Source organism: Pezoporus wallicus, unplaced genomic scaffold, assembly GCF_028554395.1.
Source record: "Pezoporus wallicus isolate ANWC-B61680 ecotype Strahan unplaced genomic scaffold, APGP_CSIRO_Pwel_v1 contig_3820, whole genome shotgun sequence".
In the NCBI taxonomy this organism is placed as follows: Eukaryota; Metazoa; Chordata; class Aves; order Psittaciformes; family Psittacidae; genus Pezoporus; species Pezoporus wallicus.
This window is the reverse complement of record NW_026643060.1, coordinates 322,715-343,537: the sequence shown is the minus strand read 5'-3', so window position 1 is coordinate 343,537 and position 20,823 is coordinate 322,715. Positions and strand designations below refer to the sequence as shown.

Below are 20,823 nucleotides of genomic sequence, written 5' to 3'. Positions count from 1 at the left end.
GTCCCGGGCAAGCCAGAGAGAAAAGCAGTTCGCTTGCAACACCATAGAGCCGCTTTCACGAGGAAAAGAAATACGACCGCGGCCAGGTAAGCCGAGATTCCGCTTCACCACGGCGCCCTCGGAACCCTGGGGTCCGGAAACACTGAACTTACCCCAGGGCATCCCCCGCCCGCCCAGCGCCAAAACCCACCCCACGCGGCGCTGCCCTCCCGCCTTTCGCTTTGGGGTCGCTGTGGCGCCCGCCCGCCGCCCTGACTGACACTGCGGGGCACCACTGACCGCGCGGCGCCGCGGAGCAGCTGCCAGTGGCGAGCCGAGGGGTGCCCCTGCCGGTCTGGCACTGTCATGAGGGAGGTGGCGGTGAGCGAGGAGGATGGGGAAGTGTTGCGGGACTATTTGGCGTACTACACGGCTCGAGGGGCGGAGGGGGAGCTGGTGGTGTGCGATGAAGCCTCCCTGAAGGCGAGGGCGCGACGGCTGCTGGGACCGCGGCGGCGCGGCGCCCTGGACGTTCGCTGCATGGCGGAGCGGTGCCGGGGGGCCCGCGGCGATCGGGCCGGCAGCGTCCTCAGCGACCTGCGGAAGGCGCTGGAGGTGCTGGAGCTGCTGTGTGTCAACCTGCTGCTCTCCCCGTGGCGGAAAGAGATCAGGTCGCTGAAGGTAGGGGAGCGCTGTAGGACTCGGGCATGGGCGCAGCCATCCCCCGGGCGGCTGCTCCGGACTCGGGTTCTGGCGGCCGCGGCCTTCCGAGGCCTCCCCGGGCCTGTGGCGCAGAAGGCACGGCCGCAGCGCCCGCGCTCCGGGAGCCAGGGACAGCCTTTAAGGAGCCCATTTAGAACGGGTTAGGAGCGCCCTGAGCGCAGTGAGGGACCTGCACGGTGTTCGTTTTCTTTGCAGTCTTGTCCACGCTAAAGCCGGGCCTTCGGGGGCCTTCCCGGAAGCGCTGGGCCGTGCAGGGTCTTGCATAGACCTTATTTTATTGTGTCACGGTGGAGAAGTAAAGATGCCATGAAGGGCTTAAACTCTCAACAGTCTGAGCGTAAACCTTAATTTCCTTATAAGGAGAGGATGCTTTTTAGTATTAGTTACTAATATACTAAAATTATAGTTTGATGCCAAAGGCCAGATGAGCCAGTGTCTCTTTGATCCAGAGATTTTACCAACTGCCCTACCTCTGGTGACTGCAGCTGGTCAAGTGGATAGGAAAACCCCCTTTGAAAGAGGAAATGCCGCTGGTTTTGGCAGCAGGGTGGTCTAGGTCATCCTGCTTCCCTAGTACACTGAACACATCTCATTGCCCAGAAAAGGCAGTAGTCTTAAACACATGCAAAATCTACTGTATTTAGACAAAATCCCTGAAGACCCAAGAAGCAAACTTATTTCCCTTCCTACAGCCACAGGTGTTGATAAGGAAAGGCTACCTCTTTCCTTCTTGTTGCCCATTAGGTCCAATCTGCACATTCAGACAGCTTTAAAATGCTGTTATACTCATTCATGTCCCTAAAACAGGGCAAAGCATAAGGTAGGTCTACAGCTCGTGGGCTCAGCTTTCGTAACACCAGGATCCCAGGCTTCATTGAAAAATCTAACTTTGATGACCACTGGGCGTAATCCAGAGTGCAGGATGGCCTGCTGAAGGCCTGAAATAATTCTACTGCAAGGCACAAGTTGGAGAATAGCCAGTATCTTCTGTACATTCAGGTCTGATAAAAAGTTGCTGGTCATATGTAGGATACTAGTTCACATTTCCAGTATCTCACCTGCTCGGATGCCACACCCCACACAGAGTAGTACCTGCTCCATACTTTCCCTCAAGAAAGAATAGGAGCTGGGGTGTGAAAGGCACTGTTGACAAATCTATCTGAGAATGGACTGAGGTGTAGTCCTACATTATAGTATGGCCTTTGGGGGGATCAGTTTTTTTCTCCCTCAAGCTTGTGCCTATGAGACCAATGCTTAGGTCTTAGTCTAGGAAGTAGATAAGTCAGTCTGAAGCTGGGTAGCCTGAAAACAAGGTACCCTGATTCTGGAAGTCTTGACATGCCTGCCTTCCTCAGTTCTGTTCTAATCTGCCTGGAGTTGGTCATGCTTAGGTCAGCATAGTCTCTCCTGTTGTAGTGTTTCAGACAAAACCAAAAACCACTTCTACTTTACAAACCACGCCTTGTGCCTGGGGTAGCTCCAAAACCAAGCAGGTGTTGAACAGTTTTTTTTAAATTGTTACACAGCAGCAGCATTTTATTCAAGTCATGTTTTGCAGACAGTTTGTGCAAAGAGACTGTGTTCTGGCAGTATTTCTGCTGGAATAGTCTTCCTTCCAAAAAGTGCTTTCAAAGAAATGGCAACTTAATCTGAGGGTAGTAAAGTTAGAGCAGGAGTCTGAATCATGCAAAAAAAATAAGTTATAGTCTTCTCATCAGTTGAGAAATACAGTGAACAGTGAGTGCATTGTGTCTTTCTTTAGGAAAAGATTAGATCTCAGGGATTTATTCTATGGCTTTTTGATTAAAAATCTTTAATTCTTCCCTAGAGCGCATAAGACTTATTTCTGAGTTTCTCTGGTTTGACTAAAATGATTTTCTTAGTCTATTCCTTTTTGAATCTTGATGGTCTTAGCCAGTATCTCAGCAGCTTTAAACTGGTGTACCTTCTCTGAAGTTAATGTGCTATATATAGCAAAGCTATAATGCTTGAGAATCTGACAAAATAGTGCTGTTAGAAAAGCTCAGCTCACTTTGATTCAAAATTCAGACTTTAAGGAACATAGCCTTTTTAAAGATTTAAGTAATTTTTGAAGTACTTTTGATTTTTAGGAAATCTTTCATGCTTCTCTCCACTCCACACTCCCCCAGTGTTCATCTGTTTTTTCCATGTTGCATTCTGTTTCAGACATTCACCGGTAATTTTGTCTACTATATTCAATCTGTGCTCCCAGATGACATTGTAAAAACAGTACTGGAGAAAATAGGTTACATTGCAACAACAGCAACAGAGTTTTCACTTGTCAAAAAGAGGAACAATGAAGAAACGAAGCAGACTGCATTTGAAATATTCCTGGCAAGAATTGAGTGTGAAACCATCCTCGAAATGACAAATGAAGAAAAATGTGGCAATTTGGAGGAGACCTTACAGAAGAGAACACAAATGCACCAGCATCATCGAAATAAAGACAAAGAAGATCAGACACCCCAGAGAGAAGACACTGAAAATCTAGAAAGTAAAGAAAACAGTGAGACATCTTTGTGCCTTGCTACTCAACAGAAATCTTCATCTACTAGTGATAGATCCTTTGAAGCTGCTGGGGATCTGAAGATCAAAGATTACGTGCCTCAGTTAGCAGTTGCTCAGTCCACTAACAGGCTTCAGAAGCACCAAAGACAAATCATTAACACTGTACATTTGCCAGGCAAATGCTCAGACAGTGAAGACTTCTTTATCAAATATAGTGACATTGTGATAAGACAAACACCTATTTTCAGTGAGAATCTTTCTCCAGAACCTTTTGAAAAAAAGCCAAGAGCCAGTCTAAGTGAAGAATGTGTTTTGGCAGTCACTGCAGTATCAGCTGCAAATGAGATCAGGCCTGTGCCACTCTCACCAGGAGCAAGTGGTCCACCAGCCTTTGCAATATTTGCTGACAGCTCTTGTGACAGTAGAACCACTTTGGAGTACCAAGCTGAAGAAGTCCCTGAAGGATCAGTTGAAGCAGAAATTAACGATGCCATAAATTGCGTAGACCCGGACCCTGCAGATGAACCCAATGAGCTGAAGTCTCTGCCATACAAGGACATTGCATCTGTCAAAAACTGCAGTGTCCCTAGGGAAGAGGAAATCTGTGAGCTGTCTTTAACCTTCACAAAACTACAAATCAAAGACACTCAGAAAGACCTTACGTATCCAGTAGAGGAAACTGGACAACCTGAGTCAGTATCTTATGCAAGTACAAGTGACAGGCATGTAGGAGAATTTAATCACTCCAAAATAAACCATACATTTCTGACTAATGCTCAGATTCAAAACAGAGCAGCTGCACATACTGAGCTGTCTTCAGATCTATGCTGTTCTACTGGGAATGTGGAGGACTCCACTACTGGTTCTGATAGCAAAAGACTATTAATGGATACTCCTTATGCACATACAGCTTCTGCGTGCTTCAGACACATTAGAGAGCCCCCTAACCTCACCTACATTCCACCACAAAGCATTGATGTTCAGTCTTCGCGTATAAGAAGGACCAGCACAGAGGGCAGAAGGAGCCTCTTGCAGCCTGAATGTGACTCTCCCAAATCCAGTGAAATAAAGCTGGAGAACTGTAATTCACAAGTAAATGAAATCCAGGAGCCTTATGTCATTATTGACAAAACTGACCAAGGAATGTTATGCCATCACACTTGAGTCTACCAGTGCTTCTATTTGTAATCTGCCTGGGTTTTTTCCTCTCACTTGTGGCCTTCATGTTTTCAAGGAGGTAATTAGCTTTGTGAAAACAGTATTACAGACCTATTTCTGAAGTATTCTTCAAGTATAGCATGCTGTACAATGATAGAAATAGGAACAGCTAAGTGTTTCTAAGTTGCAAGACCCACTTTATAGCTTTACAAATGCTGTACTGGAGTGCACTTTTGTTAACTCATTACACTCCTGTGAAGCTGTGCTCTGAGCTGATTATATTCCTGTTTTCAGTTGAAAATAAGCTCATAAAGTTCTTTAACATTCCTTTAGGTTTAACAAAGGAAACAGCCTTGTGAACCCTTCCAGTTTTCTAGAGGCAGTAACCTGTTTTGCAGGTTCTTTATACCCGTCTCCACTCTACAAAATTTTTTGTGGCTACCACCACAAATGTCAGAAGCAGTGAGCATCGTAGTTGTTCACTGCTACTGGAAGAGGGAGATCCAGCTATTGCTGTCACTTCCTTCACCCCTGTTCCTGCCACTTTGTTCTGCACCAGCTCTGGATTTTATTTCTCTGTAACTGGACTTTTCTGTGAGCCAGTTCATTTTGCTTAAATGAAGGGGGAAAACTGCCATTCTCGTAGCAGGAAAAAAATTAAATCAGAGAAGGGTCCCAGTGAGTATTAGTGCTGGGAAAAGGGCTATTCTTAGGTGGGAGTGCTGTGTGAAAAGCATTGTGCTGAAAAGGAAAGGAGACAGGAGTGTTAGATCAGCTGTAAGCTGGAGTCCTAGGAAGACAGTTTAATACTGCTTGAAGTAACTTCCAGTAGCACTTCAACGTTTTGTTTCATGTATAATTAGCTGAAATTGTTTATAATTGACTTTCATCCCCCAGAAATTCAAAGAGGAGCACGCGGGTTACACTACAAAAGCCTCAAGAGCAAAAAAGTAAAGCTCTGTTTTTTGAACAACTAATTGTTGAGGTCCCCTCACCACTTGATTCCAGCAGTGGAGGAGGAATAAAATTTTGACCAAAGTAACATCAAGTGACAGGACTGCCTTCAGCTTTGGGTGGGGTTGGGAGAAACAGGTATTATTAACACGAACATACAAATTAGTATTTCTGTGCTGGGTCTGGCTAGGATTCAGATAGCTTTCTTCACAGCAGCTCCTGGAGTGGTACATTCAGAATTTGTGGCTAAACTGTTGATAATACACAATACACCAGTGTTTTGGCTATTGCTGAGGAGTTCTTGCAGTGTCACAGCCTTCTCTTCTTCTAACTATGCCCTGTGATGAGTAACTGGGAAGGGGACCCAGCTGAGCTGAACTGGCCAAAGGGCTATACCATAACATGTAACATCATGCTTGGCAATAAAACTGGAGTGGCAGAAGAAGGTGGGGGTTTTGTCTACCAAGGTGGCCATTGCTCAGAGACTTGCAAGGCACTAGTCTGCTTGTGGGAGGTGGTAAGTTACTGCCATTGCATCACTTGGGTTCCCCCCCACCCCCTTCCTTTGGTTCTTAAACCTCTGTCTCAACCAAAACGCTCTCTTGATTTTGCTCTTCCTAGTCTCCCCTGCTGCTGGGGGGGAGCAAGCAGCCTCCTAGCTCTTCTTTCAAGAACCTATCCTTTCTATTTTGGCTTTATAAAACTGTATTTTCTTCCTGTGGGGATTATTATGTGTTTTAATTGTCTACCTTCATAGGAAGAGCCACTATGCGCTAAGTCTTCTGGATATTTTTATGTGAGTTTGTTATTCACAGAATCACAGAATGGTTTGGGTTGGAACAGACTTTAAGATCATCTAGTTCCAACGCCCCTGCCATGGGCAGGGATGCCTCACACACTCAAGCCGTCTCCAGCCTGACCTTGAACACAGGGATGGGGCAACCAGTGCCTTACTATCCTCACAGTAAAGAATTTCTTCCTTGCTGCTAGAACACCTTTAACTTCTTTTGTACAAATGGTAGAATTTTAAGGTCTTGTACTAAACTAATGTTGCATTTGCAACTGATTTACAGTTAAAGCTGAAGAGTGAAGGGATTTGAAAACCAGCTGAAACAAAGATAAGTCATATTTAATAGGCAGCAGTCCTTTGTGCAGCTGCTTCCACATGAATCCTAGTTGTAAATACAGTCAGACCTGAGAAGAGGGACAGGTAAAAGGGTAAACTTAAGATTTCTGGTAAGGTAAAATAAGATTTCTGACTAGCCAGTGCCCTCCTGCCCCTATTGGTAGTAACCACTGCACCTCTCCTCGGCTAGTAAGTGAAGTAAGGGCAACTGCTTAGGCAGTGCTGCTAGACAGCAAGAGGGCTGCCTGGGGCCCTTCCTAAAGAAAGGTGGTTTGTGTTTCTAAAATACCTATCCTCTGGTGAGCTGTCAACTTCAGTTGTGCCGCAGCTGGTCCTGATAGTCTGAATTGAATGGGGATTTACTGACTGATTGGATGTCTTTCCATCACAGAGACTCTAGGCCAATTCTGTTCCAAATGTGTACACTACACATAACTACTCTGAATGGCTCAGATCTCCCAAGCACTGAATTAGAATAATTCTCTTTCAATGAGCATAGATACAGAGCTCAGGCAGCATACCTGGTAGGTGGGTTATAGTCATTCACAGCCTCTCCCTTCTGGATCTCTTGCAATAGTCATTTTTCTTCCCCTTAACATTCATATCACACATAGACCTTCGCCTGTCTGGACTTGTCCTTAGGGTGCTTAAGGAGCAAAGCTGGTTTTAGAACAAACTTTGTTGTTTTTTAAGCCAAGAATGAAAACCAAATTTCAGTGTTAAGACAGAAGAGGAAAAAAAAAGATGGAAAAAGACTTAAGACTATTTCTCTTTAGTAATGCCACTCAATTAGTAGGAACTAATGTAGTAACTGCTAGGTTTTGCTCTAAAACTAAACTTTTCAAAAAGGCACGTAACTTTCAGCCCCCTCAAATGCTGGGGGTGGAAAAAACACCACCGTAATTCTGACCCAACTTCTTACTGCTTCAGAAATGCACAATGTTTACTTAAACTTCCACACATTACAGGAAGGACTGGGACAGTAACTTGCTAGGACAGCCATTATTCAGGAGAGTAACAAGAGCTTAGGTCTGAATCTTGAAAACAACTGACATCAGAATACCCGACACTTCTTATACTGTGCAGGAGGAGGTGCAATGAAGAGAGATGCTGGATTGTTCCCTTGCGTTGGTGGTCTGTGTGGTAATTACACTGGTGAAGGCAATTTTTGAGGTTTCTCACAGCCTATGGTTTTGAACAGTCAGTTCTGAAAAGTTTAATCAAACAACGAAGATCTCCTGAGCCTGCTTCTTGTGCTGGAAGAAAGGACACAAAAGGCCATGCTAAGACAGTGCAAATGTTAAATACTATTATTTCTGCCAGTCTGTCTTACTTGAAATCAGCTTATATACTGCTCCCAGATGTTACTCGTCTGCTAAGACACCCTGACCGGGACAAAGTCTGGAGAAAACAGCATCTCTTCAGACTAAAGTATGTAATAAAGAAAAGGCAATACAGGAGGAGAGAACCACTTTTCACACTTAGATGTGGAACTTACTGTGACAAAAGTAATTAAAACCCATAATTTTTACTCAAGTATTCTGACAGTATACCCTGGAATAGCCAAAAAAGCAGCTATGTGTGGCTCAGTTCACAAGCACAGGCTATATCCAAACTACAGAGTAAATTTTAAAAGCCAAGAGCAGTATCAGGTTGTTATATTCTGTGATCCATTCCACTGGTAATGAAGGTCAGTCTGCCTACAGAAAGGAGTACTTTTGCAACATGCTACCTCATCACTGCTTCTTAGTTACAAAAGAAACAAAATACGTATCAGGCTAATGCTGATAACCCTTTTTTCCCTTTTGTCATCGATCGAGAGATTTCAAGGCAGAAAAGCAAATAAATTCCAGATTCCAGGCTTTAGAACAGTTACTTATGATTACTGAAGTATTTTTATCTATACATCTATAGCAGACAGCAAACATTTTAAATTTATGACGTAACAGGAAACCTGTTTGTTTTTTGTTCCCAGTTTTCATTAAATAACCCCAACCTTCCTGAATATGAAAATCTATACACAAAAATACTAGACAGCAAAACAAAGTAAACATGCTATCTGTAGCCATCGCATCTGTTTTTTTTAATAAGTTACATAAATGATCCATCTATATTCCATTATAGCTGTGAATATCAGTAACCTCCATCCACACTATTGGTTTGATATAGAAAAGGGAATGGGGGATCTAACCAAAACTCATAAACAGTGACATTCTTTGTACTATAAGATAATCTGTACAAAACAATTGAACTGCTTGCAAAATACACATCCTAGGCTAATACAACCCATAATGAAATTACAATCAAGAACAAACTGCAGGTGACTGAACTTCTTATAAAACTATTTCCAAAGAAATAGTTCTTTTGGTCACTTACAGAAGAAAAAATGATGAACGTTTAATCATTTAAAGAATGATTACAATCCCCTAACAAATAAGCTTCAATAAGATAATTGCTTAACACACAATCTTATGTTTAAGCTAGAATTCTTAATATTTACAACAGAACAACAGAATGGCAGCACTTGGTTCACAAGCTTTAGTATACTAATTTAGTACTTCACTAGGAAATGCTCTCTCAGTGCAGTAGTCATTAAGTTGTACAGATTTGGCAGGGGAGGGGGAGGAGAGGGGGAAATGGAAATGTGGCAATAACAAGACAAGAACTGCATTTCCTGACTTGGAAAGCAATCACTTCAATACGATGCTTTTTAGGCATACCACAGAAACAGCCCTCACAAAACTAAAGTGAAAGCAGTGAAGTGATTTCTGAAAGTGACACCATCAGATATTGTTCAAAATCATGTGGAACAGGGAAAAGCCATATAACTGAAAATTTGTATTCTCCAACAAGTTACAGACAAATGTCTGCAGTCAGCCTTTTGATCACTTAAGTCCTGGATGTTAGCCATTTTCAGAAGCATTCACTACAAAGGCATGACAAATGCTCAACTGTGTAAGTGTTTTTAAGCACTGCTAGCCATGCTTGCTACAATTAAACCAACCAAAACTATTACAGAAAAAAAAATAAATCTGTATATACACACACTGTACTTCAGGAATCGTTCCCCTCAAACGGAAAAAGTAACATGAAAATAGAACTACTGCATTAAAAGGATTATCTTGAAAACAACACTGAGGTCAAACAGAAATTAAGGGCAACTCAACACTTCAGCTAACAATGAAATCCCCACTGTTTTTCTCTGCTGTCCAAGTACCTGTAAGTCACAATAAACTGATCAAGATATATCAACCCAGACAGCCATCTGTATTTTTCTTTGTGAAAAAAAAAAAAAGAACTGAAGAATACAAAATAGTTAAGAGATCAATTAACTCTAGGATTTTTATAACCATTTGAAAAGAACAACAAATACACTTCTGTGCACCCTGTATTTTAGCTAGTCTTAACTAAGCCATAGCAGGGCCAGTGATTTCATGAGCACCAGAGAGAAATTAGCCTTTTTTAAAAAAAAAAGCCTCAGAGCCACTCTGCAATCACTTCTGAAAACTGTTAAGCTTTTTTTGCCACTGAATTCAGTGGGACTATACTACTGCATTGTTATCTTCAGAACAGCTATGTTGCGATTTCATGCAAAGTGGAAGAAATTTACAGAATTCAATGGAACTGCACTAGCATAGGTAGGATTAGAGTAAGACCCCCTATTTCAACCTGAAAAGACCTATTTAACAAAGCTACTTTAACTTGATGCTTTAACTTGAAACTTCATTTGCTTCCACTAATAATAAAAAAGGACATCCCACTTCCTGTGTGGAACTATTTCTTTCAAATTATAAAAATAGGGTTGTCTTTGGGGATCAAAAAGGAAGAAAATTTGGTTACTTATAGGAAGCAGCAATGAAGTGGGAAATGAGAGAAGACTGACATTTTAGCTGAGTAAAATTGACACAGTAAAGCTGATGGAGAACCTAAAAACATGAAAGGGAATTAACTTACATTCTGTTTATGACTTGTATCTGAACATTTCATAGCACTAAGCCCACTGAACAGTCCACAAAGTGTAATTCAAAAGCAAGCCCCATTATATTTAGAAATATTTATAATATTCAAAATTGCCCTTAAAGCAGACTTCATAAACATGTTTTATAAAATACAGCAACTGCAGACTTCTATAAATGGTGTTGCATATTAGATGGGTTTAGTATCTGGTCCCTGTTTTCTTCATACTTCTCTATCATTTTCTGCATGTCATGATCAGCTCCAATAACCTTGAAAAGAACATAAGCATTAGAAATATTTGACACCATAAAACATGATTAGTTTTGAGCAAAACAGAACAGGACTACAACTGATGCCAAAGAGATATACTCCTAGAAATCTGTCTGGTTAGCATTCTGCTCAGAATTGGGCATTCATTAAAAAGCTACACTGATCCTGCAAATAATCACAGTGAACAGACCCTTAAATTCCAAAGAGATTGAAGACCAGACTTCCATGCTATACATTATTGATAGCTATAAACATTTTTTCTGAGGTTTTCATTCTCCAAAGGTTATTAGTAAAGCAGATTTAGTTACTTTTGCCACTAAGTAACACTTGATATTTGAAGAGTACAATCTTCCATATGCATAACTGTTTATAACTTAAATAATACTCACAAGCACTGGGCAGGAAACTTCAAATAGTGTATGTTTAATGAGCCACTCTTCATAGAGCTGATGAATAGCTTCGAAATACTCCTAAAAAGGAGGCATTCAAATAACACATAAGCCCAGGGAAGAAACACACATTGCAATTTTTATGCATTTGGTAAGTAGTTAAGAACAATATATAAAAGCCTGTATCAGATATTTCCACTAGCGAAAATAAAAAGCATCATAAGGTTTCTGAGAAAAATTAACTTCCAGTGTAAGGTTTCACACCATGAAGAACCTCAAAGAGACAGCTTACAGGAGTACAGAGCTCTCAACTCCTTTTAAGATCAAGAAACATTTCTCTCCAAGAGGTATAGTGTGGGTCAAGATTTTACAGAGAAATGTACAACAAAGAGAAGGACAAAAAGGGCAAGACTGCAAAGAATGTGTACTGAAGGCACTTTCTGTATCAATGTTATTTCCTTAAAATCCCCAATCACTTCTTCCTAACTGACTCTAATTTCCTCTAAAACCACTTCTGCCTTTCATCAACTATTAGTCTGGGTTTTTTTAAAGGAGACCAATTAACATTTTTATTAGTAATTTTTCCCCCACACTCCTCAGTAGAGCTGCAAAGTAACACAATGTCTCTTCAAATCCATTACAGCAAGGATTATCCTCCAATGCAAAATTTCACATGGCCCAAAATTTAGCTCTTTGCATGTATCTTCAGCTGACAATTGCTTCTACTGAACTACCTGACACTGGAGATACAGAAGACATACTGTGGACTGCAAAGATAACTACATTTATTTCTGGTTAGGCTTCTTGTTTAATGAAGGGACATTCTGTAAACTGTGACACCAAAAGTGATCATTCAGTTACCAGTTTATTTTAAAGAAGATTCCCACACTAACAATTTTCAAGAAATTTCTTCTTTAAAGACACAAGCAGAGACTCTTTTCATCCATAAACATCCTGGTAACAGCAGACAACAGAAACTGCCCACACAGATCTTCAGTATCTCCATGCACAGGTATCTGTGCTTCAGCTGGGTGCTTTTATGCCATTTAATGATACTAAAGCAACTGCTTTTTTACATCTTAGAGAAGATTAACAGTTGATTAATACTGCACCTAAACAGTCAGCTATGGTACACATTACTAAAACATAAAACCTGGGAAAGTCAGTTTGCATGATTTCTTTTTTTAATAAATACCGAAGTTTTAGTTTGCAGTGGAAACAGCTGCACCACATTTTGGCAATACACTCAGGATATGATTTTAGTATTTAGATTGGAATAATTATGGTTCTAATGCTCATTGTAACCACATATATTGAAGGAACTCCTTACCAGAGGAATGAGCTTTTCCTCTTCTCTGCATCTTCTCTTTAACCTCTCATAACAAACTTCAGGAGAAGTCTGCAAATAAACTGTCATGACAAAAAATATAGTTATGTTCACGTCATCAGCTTTAAAAGAAAGAGACTTACTTCACAAAATACAGAAGGGAAGAATCCTGACTTGGGTACCACCACTGAATCTCCCCTTTGGCATTACTGTTAATCAATCTATGAACCATCCACTAATTCATGCTGTCGTGATGCTACACACTGCAAGCACCATTATATTGAATAATGTGATTATTTATGAACCAAAAAACAAGATTTATTTTTTCTCCCAGGAAGGAAACCCATCCACAAACATGCTCCTCCAGATCTCATCAGAATTTTACCTATCAAATCAACCGAAACATCAGTGTTGTTCTGGATCCAGTCAAACCATTCACTTAGGACAACATAATCCACCTCTGGCATTTTTCCGCTGAAAAAACATAAAAGCCACCACTCACTGAATAGCATGCACAGATCAAACCTAAACTTTTTTTTTTTTTCACCTGATTAGAATTACTCCGAATTCACTCCACCATATGTGAAATGAAAACATGAGCAATATTACGCCTGCCCAAACTGAAAGCTTCATAAATCATAGTTTATACAATAAAAAGACCAAATCTTCTTGCTTAAACAAAAACAAACAAAAAGCACGAAACAAAAAAACCTCACTAACACAATGTTTCTATTATTAACAGTTACAAACATTATTTTCATTAACAGTTAAGAAATTATTATCTGGTGACTGAGAAGAAAAACATCAACCACACTGACATTTATACAATAACAACAAATTAGTGTCAATGGTATTTACTGCTCGAGTTCTTTACATGAGGATCATTTCAAACAGATCTGAGCTACTGGAGTGCGTGTCACAAAACCAGAAAGGCTTGATTTACAGAGCAGCACTGACAGTTCATTGCAGGAGCCACAGTAAAGAGCAGTAAAAAATAATGACATCAGGTAAATAAAATTTACTCCAACTGTAAAAAATACTTGTGGAAAGAGTAGTGAAATATTCAACATGCTTAATGTGAACTCAGTATTCACATAGCATAGACAATATTGAAGACAACTGTCACAGAGTTATCTCGGTAAGAATAATAAAACACCCAACTTAGGTAAAAGGGAGTCTATAGAGGATGTATTAAGAATCGGTAATTAAAAATGAGAATGAGATTCCTGTACACTTCCACTGCATAAAGACTGGGATAAATGTTGTCTCTAAAGTTTGCCTCGCATCTCACAGTGTTTCTCTGAACTTTCAAAGCAGTTCCAGTAACACACTAGCAGCTTATGTAGCATGGATGCCACCTTGTGGCACGCAGCCATTCTCCCTGGGGGGCAAGAAACTGGTTTTGTCCCTGAAAACCCCTGAAAAATCCATTAAAACAAGTCTGTTATATGCACTTCTCAAAAGAAGCTCAGCATTCTAAACAAAAAAAACAACAAAAAAAAAAAAAAAAAAAAAAAAACAAAAAAAAAAAACAAGCTAGCACTACTGATTACTGCACTATTTTAGTTAGTATGGGATGGGCGATTTATACATCAGACAGGTAATAAATGCTTTATCTATTTCAGGCCACAGTCTTCTCTCACAGTTAGGCCTGATTGCTCTGCTCTGGCCCAAGCACACCTGGAGGCAAGGACCCAATTCAGGAGGCAACATTTAGAGACAAACAATTCTTGTGCTTTCTTTACTCACTGGCCTATGAGGTTTGCAGTTTATTTTGAGCCTAAGAATCCTGATTCTGAGCAACAGCATGGGACTCAATTTCCTGCTTGTCACTCAAGTTCCTGCTTGCAAGAAATCCCAGTCCTGGATGCTAGGTTGGATAACGCTGTGTAGTTATCTCCTCCTACAGTGCTGTTCTATGTATTCTCATGTTTTTTTCCTATTCATTATGTGTCTCTGATTTAAGCAAGATTTTTGTGTTCAGCTGGAGAACAGATAGTTTCAAGAAATGGTGTTCTGAATAGCAAGATGTTCTCTGTACACAGGAGCTCTTCTGAAAAAGGCTCTCGCCTGGCCCATTTATTCTACCAGTGGGTAGCACATGCTGTACAGAACACACTGCCACTCCAACACAGAACTGACAGATCTCACACTCCACTTAGATTACCAAAGACATCATCAGTCGATTATACATATATTTAATTAATTCAAGAAAGTAAAGTATAAGACTATATACTGTACCTTCGATATAAATTTTCTACAAAAATATATCTTGCGCTGTGAATTGATCGCTCCATCATTCTTATGGGGGATATCTAGGAAATAAAACTTGACAATCTGCATTTTTCAGCATGTTTGTTTCTTTTCAGACTTATACTGCACATCATGTCCTTTACATTATGAAATTATTCAGGTTTTCTTAGTCTTACTTAGGGTCACTGCATTATTAACCACCTACAAAACTAATCTGTTACTCACATGCGAGTTTCAAAGGTAAGTTTCAGCTGAGGTTAACTAGGAGTACATAAAAAAGCAGCAATCCATTTAGAATTTGCAGAGCATCAGGAATGACTGCTACCTGAATCACTGCCACCTTCAAGAGTGCTCCTGTGTCAACAGCACAGCCCTAACATCAGGATAACTGTACCAAGAAACAGAACTTTCTATGGAAGTAATTGCATCTGACAAAGCACTGGCCTTAGTCAGTCTTGCATGCGTTCAAACAGTGATTCATATGGAGAAGAGAGATTTCTCTGACACTCTCTAGCCCCTGCAGAGCAAGGTAACCCTGGCACAGCTCCTTCCAATCAGGTATTCTGCACGTTAATGATCATGGAAGCAACACTACTCCAGCAAAGTTCAAGTGACAAAGGACAGCAAAGCTCAGATTGAAACACAGGGCAATCCTCAGGAATATCTGAATGAACTTCTTCTCTAACAGAATGACATCTGTCTTGGAAAAACACCTCTTCCAAAAAGTTAATGATTATACATGCAGTATCACTATCATGTGGTACTTTTGAAAGTTTGCCCTGACATAAACTCAGAAAAATAATGCAAGAACAATCACCGAGATATAAGCATGCCACCTAAAATCAGATCTTGTAATCAGGGAATGGAAGATTTAGCACAGAATGTAACAAAAGATGTTTGAAGGAAAGAGAAATGAAATGATCTTGATAAAAAAGGTAGCATGTGAAAATAGATACAGAGTAACTAAAAAAAAAAAAATACAAGAAAAAAAAAAGATGGAAACTGTTTGGGGGGAAAAAAAAAGTATAAAATTTAATGGAAGTGTTTTGGCTAAACACAAGGCACTATGACTAAATTTGTGGTAGACAGCAGAGAGCAGCAGAATGAATACCACCACTATCTTTAAGATTACCTAATGTTTCCCAAAGATCTGAGCTCAATTTACATAGATGCCAATTACAGACAAGTCACTGATGCGTAATGACGGAAGGCATCTGTGCAAGTCTAGCTCGTAGGGCTGGTACTAAAAAAGCAGTATTTGTTTGGGCAAGTAAAAGCTCTAAGCAGGCAGGAGGCAGATGTTTCACCCCTGGAGCACAAGTTGAGTGTATCAACAATGTCTTTGCACTATAAAAATTCATACTGTCTGCAGGAATAAGGAAAGAACACAAACAGCATGTTGACTTTTGGATACAAGGTTAAAAATATTTATTACTCATAATCACACCTAATTGCTTTTTTAAATAAAAATAAGTTTATTTACCATTGGTTTGGTATGCTGCTCCAACATCGTAAGCTGTATGTAAGTCTGTAATGTTATCCCCCATCTTGATGCATCTTGGTACATTAAGCCCTGGGGTTAGAGATGGAAGCGAGAGGCAGGCAATTTTGTTAGGTCAAACAGCAAAAAAAGTGAAGTTCAGTATTTAGTTAGCTTTTGCTCTACAACAGAATTGCTAAAAGAAGTTCACTGAAACACCTGACACCAGGTTTGACAAGAATTAAATGATCAATTGCTCTCCACAGTACTGATGCAAGAGTTTCAGTCCTGGTCCTTAGAATGCCTAAGTGGGGTGTTTGGAATGCTCTCTGAAGTCGACAGGAATTAGTTTCTGCACCTGGAATGGCCAGGACCAAGGCAGAGCTCATTTGAGACAGTTCAAATATGTTCAGTAATTAAAAAAAACCAAACATATCTGCTACTCTGTTCTTGCGCGCTGACAGACTCCCAGAATACCAAGGCCATCCAGAAATGTATATGTGGTTCCAGTATGGTCTGGGCCTCAGAAAAGGTGTCTTTTAACACAGACAACTGTTCTTCCCAAATCATCCTCAAAGCAATTCTTTTATCCTCCACTTTCTGATTACTGCAATTCCACACACACATACATTTACAAGCAACAGTCTATCCTGCAAAGCAGAGAAAAAAAATCTGACTCAAAATAAAATAAAGCATCATTCATTGTCTGTTTTGCTGAGGTGACCAGCTTTAAGTCAGGAGCATGGCTTCAGTCCATAGACCTGACCTCCTCCTTTTCTCCCTACCCCAGATCAGAATGAGAGAACATTCTGAAGTGTGCAGATTGCTGTGATAAGCACAGATAAGCATGCCCCATCCCTTTACTGATAATAAGAGAGTAAAACATCAGCAGCTTCTAGTAGGGAGAACTTACTTTTCTGGAGGACCTATGCTACGTATCAAATACATGTTTGGGCATGTGTGGTTCAGGGTGTATCTACACAATTGCATTGACAGCAAATTCCACATAAGCTTGAGCACAGACACCCATCTCAGCCAGCAATAAAATTTTTGCAACAGAGATGACCACACAAGCAGCAAAGACTGACATTGGAAACCACTTCTACCACCCCAGCAAAAGCAGATCTGCAGATGTATCCAGAGCTCTGACAGCTGTCCCCAAGCACAGCTGTGACACAAGGACATAGCTGTGGGGAACAGTTCCAAGAAACAATGACCACCCACAAGACATCAGAAGCTCCCGACACCTCACAGGACTCAATCTTCCTTATCTTCAGCAGTCAAACAGTATCAACCTATCAGATTCACCTCTCATTTTCCAAGTGACGTTCTTCCCTTCTCTGGAACAGGCACAATGAGATTCAGAAACAACTGTCACACTCAGGACTTACCTTTCTGTGAATTTCTTCAGCTCATACAAAATAAAAGACCCAGTCCTTGATGAAAACACATTTTATATGCAATATTTCTATTAGATGCACATCTTAATCACTGAAACAGATCTTCTGTTGTATGAGTTTACGACCACACCTTTCCTAACAGTTCTACTGATCAATAAGAAGTCCTCATGCATGTCTTTCTAAAAGAACAGTAATTATAATTGTAGAAACAACTCCTGTGACTTACCAGGATATTATGACCACGAACATTCCTCCACTTTGCCACCGGTTCTGTCAAAACCTTGTTGAAAATAATTACTCCATATTAAACATGGTTTAGATTCAAAATACTTAATTTGACCCTACAGACCTACAACTATTTTTAATGAATATTCGTTCAGTAAGTCACAGTATTCAGGACTTGTATTAGAAAGGTTATTCCTCTTCAGAAAACAGCACTGAATCCCCTAATACAAAAAGTAATAATGAACACTGTTTAAAAATAGAGAAATATCAATATACAATTTCTTTTTAGCATTTTTAAACAGCCAAAATAAAACACTGGATTAATTACCTAATGAGCCTGGATGTAATTTCACTTTTTCAAAATCAGTCCCATGTAAGGGAAGGAATGACTTAGCTGAGTCCTGAACGCACTTCAATGCCTGGTTCATTTCCTCACAAATTAATTTCTCAGAGAAAAATCAGCAAAGAGGATGAGAATGCTATCATACTACTTCTCATTTTATTTTTGTGATCTAACAAACAAAATGTACTCAAAACTTTTATGAAATTGATCAGAAAAGCTTCTACCTTGAATAGGTAAAATCACAACAGACTGATGTGGTTCAAACTCCAATAACACTGCAGAGCCAGGCCTAAGAGAAGCTGGTAAGCCTGGGGAGTTCACTGGCTTTTTAAAAAATGTTGCACTATATGCAATTTAAACTTTGCTACGTTTTGGGTTTATCCTTACCCGTAAGGATCATTCCTGTTCAATTAACAAGTAACATCGGGCAACCCAGCATTTCTATGAGGAAGCCTATAACTTTTTATCAGTGGGTTCCCAGGCATGCCAGGGAATATCTACCTGATATCCACAAAAGCAATACCTCATTAAGGTCTGATCTTGATTTTGTCTAAAATACAGGGAAACTGCCCTTCCCCTAATCTTGCTCTAAGCATAAAAAATCAAATACCATACCAGTCTAAGAAATCTCCAGAACTAGATTTTTCATTTTTCAAAAGCCATCCATTTACTGGGATCTCCATTACATGACATCAAATTTTTACATCATTACTTCTTTGCTTATTACATGATATATCTGTGAGATGAAAGAGCAAACAAGCACACCCAAATGTGAACAACAAACATGGGCTGCTGTTACTTTATAGAGGTACAACCTCTAATCCACTGGTTTTACTGATACCTGGGCATCTTGTACTCTAAAGTACAATGATATGAATTTCTTTTCTACAGTTTGACTCTTTGTAGTTGCAGGGCAGGCACCAGTCTGTACACTGGCTTACAGTCTACTGCTCCATTAGCCCACCAAAGGAAAACACTTCTGTCAATTTTGTCAAGAAAAGCAGCTGCTTAATGATGTACATAAAGACAATGAAATGCACACCCACTACCTCAATGTTAGTAGTTTGTGCAAAATAATCCAGGCACGTTGTTTTTCCACTCGCAATGTTCCCCTCAACACATACCTGATGAAAAAGAGTATCATTGTTAAAAAATGTGTTATTATTCCCACATCAAGCATACTATTTCCCTACAATGCAATTTAATTACTTCATACAAAAACATTTGGTCTTCCCAGCCCCCAAAGAGCTTCAGAGGATCATCGGCTGTCTGCCGCTATCCCACACTGTCTTCCACAACTCGCCTCTGAGACTGCAACACTTTGCGTTCAACTTCGTTCAACTTAAAATAAGTGCCAACTGAAGCTGTAATTTCAGCATCCTTTAAACAGACAACTTAATGTGTAAGGTACATTATCTATTTTCAGTCGACACCTGTCCCTACACAACAGCATGCACTGACACAAATCCCTCATGACTATACTGCAGTTCACAGAACACAGCAAGCATAGCCTTGTGCCAGGTTAAGATCCAGCATCAGACCCACCACCTGAACACCCCAAGTAAAACAAATACTCACAACTGTCTTCCTACCATCTTCTTTTATCAGGTGTTTATCTAGATTGGAAATAAACAGCAGTTACAAATAAGAATAAGCTCTTTGTAACTTAAAGCTATACTGAGCCTCTTAATGTCAGACCCTCCATGAGCTTTTTAGGTTCCCTATTGCTTAATACAAATTTTTGCCAAATTACCAATCTTTAAGGGTTTGGGTAATCACTGGGTCATGCAATTGACACATTAAGCATACACGGACAAGGGTTTACCTTAAGTTTTCTGTTGTCCTTAACACTACAAGGAGTCAAATGGAGAGTGCCTATGCTCCTTCAGAGTTCTCTTACACTTACTGCTCCTCAGTTAGTTTACACTGGCAGGAAAAAAAATGAATTTTGGAAATACCAGCTGTAGTGCTTCGGAGGCCCGGCTACAACACTGGGCGAGCATGAAAATGCAAACACACCTCCAACACATGTAATTTAGATGCCTTACATCCCAAAACTGCCTATATAAGGCATACACAAGCTGACCTTAACAGACTACAAAGGTGGGTTTGGCTCCCCAACACTGCCAGTGAGGGCCCACAAAGCCTATCAGGGCCACGACGCGCAAGAAGCCGGAAAGAGGTTTGAACAGGCTGCAAAAAGGTAGAGGGGGGGATCTTGCTCCACCCTCTTACGAGATGCTGTGGCTCCTCACACCCGTGTCACCGCTGCTGACGGATTTAAAGAGAGCTGAGCTCTGAACCCTCTCTCCATCCCCTCCGCGGCCGCCGCCACCACAGGCTGTCGTTCGGGTGGCCATGGCCCGGGTCGTTGTGCGGGGAGAGGCTGTCGCCTACCGCACTCACAGGCCGCTCTCGCACCTCCCTGTTTAGCAGGGTCCCACCGCGGGCCCGGCCCCCCGCACGCGGACTTACAGCCGCCAGCGCCGCTCGGGCCGGGCCGGGAGCGCAACGCCAGGCCGCCGGTCGGAGAGCCCGCAGCCGCTCCGCCCCCACAGGCAGCCCCTGCCGCGCCACTACCCCGGGCCCGGGCCCCGCGCAGCGCACCGGGCCGCGCCCAGGCCGCGCCCAAACGCCACATCGCCCATGCCTCTTGCCGGCCCCGGCACTGCCCCAGCACAACCGCTTCCGGCCGGTGCGCGCTCACTTC

At 41.1% G+C, this 20,823-nt stretch overlaps 2 protein-coding genes across 3 annotated transcripts; one reads left to right on the top strand and one right to left on the bottom strand.

Moving 5' to 3' along the window:
• Positions 1-324: 324 nt before the first annotated feature.
• LOC130592352 (uncharacterized) lies at positions 325-4,804 on the top strand. Its single transcript, XM_057396608.1, has 2 exons — positions 325-660; positions 2,890-4,804. The coding sequence occupies exons 1-2, from the start codon at positions 346-348 to the stop codon at positions 4,393-4,395; spliced, it is 1,821 nt and encodes a 606-aa protein (XP_057252591.1). The 5' UTR covers positions 325-345; the 3' UTR covers positions 4,396-4,804.
• Positions 4,805-10,491: 5,687 nt separating this feature from the next.
• Positions 10,492-20,754, bottom strand: TK2 (thymidine kinase 2). Of its 2 annotated transcripts, XM_057396595.1 has the most exons (10): positions 20,589-20,754; positions 19,692-19,729; positions 19,163-19,237; positions 17,772-17,825; positions 16,149-16,238; positions 14,654-14,727; positions 12,798-12,886; positions 12,416-12,495; positions 11,086-11,166; positions 10,492-10,695 (listed from the first exon to the last, which is right to left on the bottom strand). In XM_057396595.1, exons 1-10 carry the CDS (start codon positions 20,752-20,754, stop codon positions 10,597-10,599), a joined length of 846 nt encoding a protein of 281 aa, XP_057252578.1. In that variant the 3' UTR covers positions 10,492-10,596. The 2 variants fall into 2 exon arrangements, with proteins under 2 accessions (XP_057252578.1, XP_057252579.1); XM_057396596.1 differs by lacking the exon at positions 16,149-16,238.
• Positions 20,755-20,823: the final 69 nt, after the last annotated feature.